Source organism: Carassius carassius, chromosome 11 (assembly GCF_963082965.1).
Source record: "Carassius carassius chromosome 11, fCarCar2.1, whole genome shotgun sequence".
NCBI classification, from domain to species: domain Eukaryota; kingdom Metazoa; phylum Chordata; class Actinopteri; order Cypriniformes; family Cyprinidae; genus Carassius; species Carassius carassius.
Window position 1 is genome coordinate 3,363,997 of NC_081765.1, and position 11,004 is coordinate 3,375,000.

Genomic DNA, 11,004 nt, shown 5'->3' on the forward strand with positions numbered 1-11,004 from the left:
TGTCTGTGGTGTAAAAACACCCCTGGCCAAACAGGGTGCATCTCTTCCCACTTTGATAATTACTGTAGTTACCATGTTCTGAACATCACATCCTTTCTTTTCTCCCCAGATGTAATCTATATATATATATATATATATATATATATATATATATATATATAGGTGGTTGAATAAAAATATTTGGACATTATTTATAAAAATTACCTCAAGTTAGCACCAGCAAGCTTGTTAGCTAGACAGTTAGCATCAGCTAACAATATTTACTTATTTTCAGTACGGTTATGAATAAATATTCATGTCTGTCTACTCGTCTAGTTAATCCAAACGTTACTGTTGATAAACAATATAAAAACAGACGTCACATAGGGGTTTGGTAGCATTTTAATAAAACTGTTAACATTACGGCAGCGGGGAATTTGAACATGCATGAGTTATTGTATTTAATCTGTGTAATTTTGATGTTTGTTTTTTTATTTAATTTTTTTTTTTACCTAAAATTGATGTGTCTGCATCGTCTGCACTCGAGTATTTCAGTGGGCTTAAATAGATCACTCTTTACAACGGATTTAGTTCCCAAACAACTGACAATTTTGACCTAAATATGATTTTTAGTTACAATAATTAATCCAAAATTTCGACATTAGTAACTTACTTTTAGCCACATCAGACGCACGCGCGCTCTTCTACTTCTGTAGACTCGCACTAAAACGGTTCATTTGAATCAGTGAGTGGTCGACTCCAGAACAGCTGCAATCCATAGACAGTACGCTGCAATCGGATCATTCTAATTCGTAAACAAATCGTTTAGTGCAATTTGTGATCCGATTTAAGTTTATTTTGAAAAGACTCAGTTCGTTCATGATGAATCAAACACCGCTTCTGCGTGTCGGAGCACGTGATATATTATAGGGAGTAATGATATGTTTTATGAAATGTAGTGAAGTTAAAAGTACTATTTTATGCTTTGGAATGTAGTGAAGTAAAAGTAAAAGTTACTCAAAATAAAACTACTCCAGTAAAGTACAGATACTTGAAAAATTTACTTAAGTACAGTAACGAAGTAAAGCTACTTCATTACTGTCCACCACTGACTTCATGACATGGAGGCAGCAGCGTGATTTACTTTCATTTCCCCCCCTGATAACACGCTCATTTTTGCTCATGAGTAAGGTTTACTTTTATTTGTCTACATTCACAATATCAACAAAATGTTGTGCTTTTGTAAATTAAAGACAACAAACAGGATGCACTTTCTCGAAACATAGCATATAGGGTCCTTGCCTCAATGACATGATAAATATATTTATAGAGATATAGATTATTACTATCCCAACTTAATCCAAGCAGCTGAGTCCTCAGCCATATTCAAGAATCTGCTAAAAACACATCTCTTCCATCTTTATCTGACCCTCTAACTCTACCCTCTCTATTGTAATTCTATTCTTTAAAAAAAATGTATCTTACTTACTATATAACTAATAAGGAATTATTGAAGAACTAACAGGTAATTTTTAATTAACACTTAACTCACTACTGTTAACTACTAAGGAAGATGTGTTAATTAATCAGTATGTAATATAATTTTATGATTATCTTAAGTAACAGTTAGCTCATCAATAACTAATGAATTCTATCATACCTACCGAAGAACTACTATTAATAATCTACTAGTTAGGGTTCAAGAAAAATAACTATGAAGTAACTACTAATGAACAGTATACACAATTTCATTGAATTGTGATCCTTTCATATAAAAGTTATTAGCAGTTGTAATAGTATAAAAATGCAATATTAATAAATGCAATACATTTTACAGAGGTTTTGCCTGTGTAGTGAATTGTTTTTTGAGTGTGTTTTGTAAGAAATCAGCTTCCAACAGGAACCCCACCATGACTCCAGTGCCTTGCGATAATTACCTTAGTTTTAATATTTTATATACAGTACTGTATCTGTGCCTCCTCAGCATATACCACATTACCATTAATTCAGTTTCTTTATGTAAGGCAAAGCCTGAGGAAAAGTGAAAATACAGGTATCCAATTTGTAATTAATAAATAATTATCAAATAATTCTGCTGGACTTATTTTGAACCTGAAACATTAGGCCTATTCTAAAGTGAAAATATTGGGAACCCATTAATAATTAATAAAGAATTATCAGATAATTCCTGAAGAATTACTTAGAATCTGAAACAGTATTCTAAAGTGAAAACATAGGGAACCCATTAGTAATTAATAAATAATTATCAAATAATTCTGCTGGACTTATTTCGATCCTGAAACAGCAGGTCTATTCTAAAGTGAAAATATATTGAACCCTTTAGTAATTAATAAAGAATTATCAGATAATTCATATTTTATTCAATTTTAACATGCATACTGCCCACATTTAAACTAATTTAACAAACATTTTATAATCAAAACTTAAACATTTAGAAGCAAACAAAATGCATATTTCATTTCCATTATAGGCTAATAAGTGGACTTTAACAAAGTTGCAACTGTAGTAGTACTTTGTACTTGGCCTTTTACTCAAGTAACTTTGAAAATGAACATACCTACTTATAATTTTACTTGAGTAATATTTTATTGGGGTATCTGTACATACTTTTACTCAAGTACTTGATTTGTGGGCCACAGCCTGATTATAATAGTGATTATTTGCATATAACTGTTCATTATTAGTTACTTCATAGTTATTTTTCTTGAACCTTAACTAGTAGATAATTCATAATAGTTCTTCAGTAGGTATGACAGAATTCATTATTTATTGATTAGCTATCTGTTACTTAACACAATCATAAAACTATATTACATACTGATTAGTTAACACATCTTCCTTAGTAGTTAAGTCTTAATGAATAATCACCTGTTAGTTCTTCAATAATTCCCTATTAGTTATGTAGTAAGTAAGAAACAGTATTCTAAAGTGTTACTTTATGTCCCATTATGTAATCCGTATGAAAATGCTCTAAAGGCACGTCACTGCACTGCAAGGATAGTGAGTCAGCATTGTCAGCTTTATCTTTGCAGCCGAAACTGAAATAAAAAAATGCTAGTTTATTAATAGACAATCTCTTATTTGATTAATATTAATCTCCTTACTATTTCTTTTTCCCAACACATGCATACTCATTATTTTTGTCAGTGTTTTGCCACAAGCTTTATGCCCATATTTGGAAGCAGAATAAGCTAGCATATAGGCTACATTATGATACATATTTTAGTAATTAAATTGAATATAAACGTGTGGTCAGTCGGCTTAAATTAATGACTAATAAAATCTTTAGTTGGGGCAGCCCTAGTTTTAATCCAGTCCTCCTTTCTTCTATAATTATTCCAGCTGCACTGAAGGCACACTCACTGCTACTGCTGTTGGTGGGGACAATTAACACCGTGCGAGCCCGTCTTGACAGTTGTGCTATCATAGTCTCGTGTTGTTTATTACTACATAAATAAGTCGGGCCCTTTCAAGCTCAGGCTGAAATGCAGGGCTCTATCCGCGAGCAGGGATTCAAACTCAGGACGCCCAAAGCACACAGGCAATATTTGTCACCGTTCTGCCCACAAAGCTATCGCATCTGCACAGGTGCTCAATAGGTAGAAAGTATGAAGAGTGGACACCTGCACTCCTGCAGGTAAATTATAAAACTGTGTGTTCACCTCTGAGCGCAGGCAGGAGTGAGTGATCCTTCTTGTTGTCGCATTTGTTGCACTCACTGAAGTACAGCAGCAGGAAGACGTCCACTAGCACCCAGACCAGAGAGGTGGCCAGCACCACCTTACAGTATATAAAGCGTCTCATGGGCCCCTGCTGGCGTCAGGACCCCACGAATGGACAGTTGAGAGGGACACAGGAGATGGGGCAGGGGGCGATGTGACAGAACACACACTGAGACGTCATCCCACTGAAGGATGACAAGAAAGACACACATATGAATTGGATCCTTCTTTGCACACAGAGCCAGATACACTATTAATTTAGCCTTTAGAAAAGATTCATATCAAAATATTATACTGAGTTAAAGACTAAAGGCCCGTTCACACCAAGAACGATAACTATAAAGATAACGATATTATCGTCCACACCAGCGAACGATATTGTTTGTGTATTCTAAGCAGACGCGCGTCTGCTGCTTTAAATTCTCGAGCTCATTACAGCAGGATTCATTCTGATTGGTTAGCAATGTTTTTATCGTTCATCAGAAAAAAAAATCGTTCTGAAAGTGATTCCAACGATATTGTTTCTCTGTGCCTTTATCGTTATAGTTGTGTTGTGGACTCCGCTATTCTTTAATATTGAGAATGATTTTTAGAACTATATCTTAATCGTTATCTTTATAGTTATCGTGCTTGGTGTGAACGGGCCTTAAGTCTGATCTAACAGGCAGGTCTGATATTAACCCTGATTCTCTGTTCAGAGTCATTTATCTAGTCGTAAAATGTGGATGCTTTAAAACTATTCTCATACAAATAATTTTCATCTATAGAGTTTGCAGGTAGTATATAAATGCAAATACTTGAAAGTGAAATTTCACACATTGTTGTGTTCAGAATTCAAAAAGCACTGCATGTTTTTGCAATATGCATTCTAATTTCTCTCTGGTGAATTATTACAGGATTTGGCTGGTTGGCTGGTTAACCTGCTGAAAGATGCTGTAAATACTATATGCTCAGTAGCTCACCTGGTACAGCATAAACCTTTTAGTGGCACTTATGGGACATTTAATTTCCGAACTGCTGGGATACATTCAACAACTAACAGTTAAATGTTGATAGATTTTACATTCCTTTTTTTTTTCAAATAAAACAGAATGTGCTTTTAGCTTCACGACATTTCTCTTTGAAAGCATTGTGAAATGTGAGAGAAGCAATGTAATATTATAATGACAACAAGCATGTATTTCCAATGAGTCAAAAAATTAACATTTTTAAGTGTTTAACAACACACTATGTCTGCCAGTGTAGTTTCACAAGATACAAGCTACCCGTCATGTACCAACAGTCTACCCTAGCTAATATGACAGAAAAAAAAAAAAAACTGAATCTATAAGAAAATGACGATGGAAGCCCGTTTCCGCCACTGAATATAATAAATAAATAAATAAATAAATATATAAAGTTTATTGCAACTATGTATTTTACAATTCTACTTTTTTTCTCAGAATTGTGATATATAAACTCACAATTGCGAGTTATAAAGCCAGAATTGCGAGATTTAAAGTCACAATTGTCAGATAAAACTTGCAATTCTGACTTTTTTCTTGCAATAACGAATTTATATCTCGCAATTTACTTTTTGTGAGATATAAACTCACAGTTGCGAGTTACCATCCAATTTTGAGGGGAAAAAAAGATTGATATGTTCATTATAACTCGCAATTGCGAGTTTATGTCCCACAATTCCGAAAAAAAATCCGAATTGTGAGTTTGTATCATGCAATTATGAGAAAAAAAGTCTGAATTGTGAGATAAAAAGCCGCAATTATATATTATATATGTTTTATTCAGTGCTGGAAATGGGCTTCCATAGATAGCAATTGTAAAATTGCACAAATTAAATTGGACTTTCTTATGAAACCATGTGTGTGAATTTCATGCAGTAAATTGGTTCGACTTAAACAGTAAACACCTATAAACTTTGCTTGGACTCCACATTAGACTTGCACAGCACACAACTAAATATATGGAAGGGTTCATTATATTTGATTATTGCCTCAGGTAGCTTAGCTGTAAAATTGCAAACCCTTTGTTATAAACAACAGAGATGCAGCATTTAGTTGCACTACATTTCACTACTTAAAAAAAATGCTGAACACTAGAAACTAAACTATTTTGAAGACAACTCAGCTACTATTAAAAATAGTTATATATATATATATATATATATATATATATATATATATATATATATATATATATATATAATAGTTCATCTTCAAAATACAGTATGGACAGCATCTGTGATGTGCTGTTGATTACCAGAGAAAATTATTTGAGAATTTGGCCCTCAGTTTTTTTTTTTTTTTTAATAAACAACAACCACGTTTGCAGTACACTTTATTTAAAGTCTACTGAACAAGAAATTCCAGATGGTTAAAACAGAAATGTGCAGCTTGTTAAAGGGCTTACATAAGTTATTAAGTGTTGCAGAAAGGTCCTGCGGCAGTACTTTTGAAATAATGTGTTAAAATGTGTTTACATCTATCCTGTCCAATAGTCCATTATTGTACACGTGACCTTTGCTTGATTGACTGTGGTGATAAAACAGCATGTCCCAAACGCTGTGAGCTCATGTTGAACTAGAAATATATCTTCAAAAGGTAACACCTAGGTACCATTAGGTTTGATTTGTTAAAATTAGTAAACTTTATTATAATCACATTTTCTTTGACCAGTTTAAAAAATAATAAAAGAATAAGTGTGAAATTGAATTCTCTGAAATATTCCAGGCTCCTTTGCTTTTAAATGTCCACCCTGATTGATTTATTTTATAGATTCGATTAGCAGACTGGTTTAAAGTCTAAAAACTCAGCCCTTCAGACTGGGGTGTACAGTTACGTCTAAGCTATTATTATTATTAGTCTCCTGAAATTCAAAACCCAAGGAAAGCATTGATTGGATTGTAATTAAGAGGCTTTCACTAAACATTGGGCCTGTGCAAAATCTGTTATCCACAGTGTTGTAGCAAATGAGACCATGTTCATTTGGAGCCGTAATTATTTGACAGAGTTTACTAGTAACAAAGTGACTTTAGCTATGCATTATTTTAAGTCATTGTCTCAATGGCATATAAGCAGAACTCACACAGAACAAGTAGCTTTAATAATGCAATTGAATAAATGTACACATGCAAACATAAGAACAGTGAGATCATCATGCAGGGATGTGATCAGATGACACACACCTATTAGGATTCACACATTTACATTTAGTCATTTAGAAGATGCTTTTATCCGAAGTGTCAAAAGAGGACAATGGAAGCACTCAAAATCAACAAGAGAGGAATGATATGCAAGTGCTATAAAAAGTCTCATTTAGTTTAATGCAGTACATGTAGTATTTATATATAAACAGATATATAGTTATATAGAAAACAGATAGAATAGAAAATTAATAGAGCAAGCTGTTGTTCGAGGCCTTTTTTTGCTTTCTTCTTTTTTTTTTGTTTTTTGTTTTTTTGCTTATATTAATTGTATAATAAATAAAAATAAAAAAATAGTTAGAATAGTAAAAGATTAGAGCTAAGTTAAGCTAGTGTTTTTTTTTTTTTTTTTTTTTTTTTTTTTTTTTTTAGGGTTAGAGGCTCAAATTAAGATGGAAAAGACACACAACAATGATTACATCAGGTGCCTAAGGCAACATCTGAAAATTATTTGATTATTTTTTTTTCTCTGAATAAATGATAGCTAGGGAAGTTATAAAAATTATGTTTCTGAACAAACATTCAAAAAAATAAATAAATGAATAACTAAATAAATAAATAAAAATCAATCTAATTTAATAAAAATCATCCAACCACATACAGCAAACTGTGCAAGCAATAAATGAAAATGACACGAGGTCTTACACAGAATGTCAGAAAAGTCACCAACTGACATAAAGCTGGAGTTTAGAAATAGTTTATAGTTACAAGGAAACAAAAATAATGCTTCGGTTATATTGTATCTTTAAAAAAAAAAAAGTCCATGCTTAACAAAGCAACAGAAAATATTGTTGCTAGTTGCTTTGTTAAACATCAATGTTCACAATGTTCAAAAAGGTTTTGATTTTCGTTTATCTAAGAACGGCAACTTTTGTCTAAGATCCAATTATCCTGAATTAACGCCTATTTTTAGCATAGCGACAGCACTGTATTTGTCACGTGCTAAACATCAACACTCATCACTTCTCAGTCACTTATAAAAAATACGAAATTGGTTAAAATTTGAATTCTGCTATGGTGATAAATGCGGATTTGCAAATTGAACAAGCTCCAAAAGCGCAAGTTTAAATGTTAACCCATAATGAATGAATGAATGAATTAATGAAAACCTGCATTAGTTGTTTATTTTTTTTAAGCTTGTCTTTAGTTTCTGGTCGTGCAGGACAGATGCTGACACATGCACTCATTGCTTAAGGAAGTGTTTAACATATAAGGCAAAGACACTTACTGAATGAATGAAGGCTGAATGACACCTTGAGCCCCTGATGACCAGCCAAAAACGTGTTGCGTTTGTTTCCTCTTATTATACAATTTCATGCATGTCTCTTGTTACGAATGTGAACACCGAACAACGGCATAGTGCCGTTTTAAAAAATAAATGAATAAACAAATAAAAATAATAGGCCGGATTTATTTAGCCCAAAAAATCTCGAACTGTCCCTTTCAGCATTTTCTCTGTGAGAAAAGATGCTGCATGCATTCAGCTCACTGCATCACTGGCCAGATGACATCTCCGGAATCAGATGCGAAAACTTGAGCTATGCCAGGTCTCGGGTTATGTCTTCCTCTGAATAAACATTTGTCTGCTCTCACGAATGGTCTCATGTGATGTCGGTATCGTTCCGTTTGGGCTATTTGGGATTTAGGATGACTGGAGACAAGAGGCGTGTCCATCTGAAGACACCAATGCGCAAGTGTGCTGAGGACATCTGGTACATGCTATATCTTATGACAGCTCACTCGCTGAGGAAAAGACGATGGTTGCACTTCTGATACATGTCGTTATTATTGCCAATCATATCATTAATAATAATAATAATAACAATAATAATAATAATAATAATAATATAAATAATATAATAATATAAATTTTGAATAATAAAATTCAAAATTAATGGTGTCCTTCAACGATTATATATATGGGTGCCCTTTGTATTCAATTAGAACTTCCCATGTATTATTTACAAAACTAATTCGTATGATACATATTAAATTATTGCATCACCTGTTTTCACATCCTTTTTAGTTGAGGGCATGCTAAATGTTTTAACAACACATTTTAATCAAATATCGTTTATATTTTAACCTACTAATTATGAAAGTAATTGCACACATAACTGGTAAAACATAATTGATAATTGGAAATTGCAATATATGGTGTGCATTTGTTGTCCATAGTAAAATTTAGAGGTAGAGCAGCGCCACCTGCTGTATGCAAGATAAATTAAACGCTACTATATTAAAAAATAACCAACTTAACCTATTCTGGCTGTTCAGCATTTTCCATTTTTTAAAGTGTTTGGTCGGAATCTGATAAAGTAACAGCAGAAAAAATAAATAAATAATAATAAATAATATAATAATAATAATAATAATAATAATAATAATAATAATAATAATAATAATAATAATATTTATAATAATAATAATAATAATAATAACAAAATAAAATAAAGGTTACAGCAAAAAAAAAAAAAAAAAATGTTTTTAAGCAAAAGTGTGGCAATCCCAAAGTTAACAGTTAATTGGTAAGTATATATGACATTATTATTATTTTTTTTTTTATACATTAGTAAGTAATATTTTATACATTAGTAATATATATAAATACATAGAAAAAAAAATATATATAGTGTCTTGTGTAAATTTGTTTTGAAAAATCATCTGAAAGACGAAAAAAAAAAGAAAAAAAAAATCCTATTGATTTATGGTTTGTTAGGAAAAGACAATACTTGTCCAAGATACAACTATTTGAAAATCTTGAATCTGAGGGTGCAAAAAAAATCTTAATACTGAGAAAATCACCTTTGAAGTTGTCCAAATTAAGTTCTTAGCAATGCATATTACTAATCAAAAATGAAGTTATATTTATGGAAGGATATTTACCAAATAACTTCATGGAACATGATCTTTACTTAATATCATAATGATTTTTGGCATAAAAGAAAAATCTATTGTTTTGACACATACAATGCATTTTTGGCTGTTACTACAAATAAACCCCAGCGACTACATATTTCATATTTTAATTCATACGTCTTCTTCCCTTTAAAGCTTTTGATTTCTACTCCCATGCCAGTTCATGGTCCAATTGTGTACAAAGTATTTTTGCTCTTTTATATATTTGGATAATGGTAATGCAGAAATTATAAAATATGGACCAAATTTAAGAGGTAATTTGTCCAAAGGAAAAAAACTAGATTAATTACTGCGTCCATTGTGTGATAATTTTGCTATCTAATTACACTGTTTAACTCCTGACCACTCTGTCTACCTGAAGTATTTGCCTGATGAATACATAAATACAGCAATGCCCTGTTGGCACTTCTTTAAAATCACCCTGTTTAATTTATGAAGACTGGCCAGCAGATTGAGACCGTGTCATGTTAGTGATGTCCTGATATTAGAGTGGAAGAGAAGAGAAGAACTCATAGCTTTGACAACAACAATACAACAACAATTTAAAATATAAAAAATGTCACTGCTTAGTCCTAGAGTAGAAGGGCACATATTTTGTAAGCATATTTCATAAATTAACTGTATTCTGAATCATAGTATAAAAAAATGTAAATGTGATATTTGAAAAAGAACTCTGATCAAAATTAGAGAATTGTATACCATAATTAATAATAATAATAATAATAATAATAATAATAATAATAATAATAATAGTAATAATAATAACCCTATTTAACTGGCAGCATTCCTCTAATTTTCACTGAGACTGTAAGATGGCATGCTGCTCTGAGGTGACTGAAGCCCTGCAACAAAAGGTAGTTCAAATGAAGGTTAAAAGGATGACATTTTCAGCGACTGCAGAAAATCTCACTCCAAATCTGCAAATTAGTATGAAGAAGACTTTTAAAAGTGTACTTCATGAAACGTTTGAACCTTAAAAAATGTTTAGTTTAAAATCACTGTTTAGGTGTGAAATTTTGCAACCTGATTTCAGGTGAGCACATTAACAGCGTCTAATATGTATGTTTTAATGATCTTGGCTCAGTTTGTTGGCTGATGGCAGTAGATGTATGATCTGAGTTCATGACAGGGAGCTCTGGGGCCAAAGCGGGTTAAGAAGTG

General features: G+C 32.0%; 1 protein-coding gene across 1 annotated transcript in view; it reads right to left on the reverse strand.

Moving 5' to 3' along the window:
* LOC132152623 (polypeptide N-acetylgalactosaminyltransferase 13) overlaps positions 1–8,572 on the reverse strand; it is a 70,192-nt gene extending 61,620 nt beyond the window's left edge. The window contains exons 1-2 of the mRNA XM_059561385.1: positions 8,153–8,572; positions 3,663–3,907 (exon numbers count right to left, since the gene is read on the reverse strand). Of these exons, the coding sequence (XP_059417368.1) occupies positions 3,663–3,804 (142 nt within the window). The 5' untranslated portion in view covers positions 3,805–3,907; positions 8,153–8,572. The remainder of the gene's footprint in view (positions 1–3,662; positions 3,908–8,152) is intronic.
* Between the last annotated feature and the right edge of the window lie 2,432 nt (positions 8,573–11,004).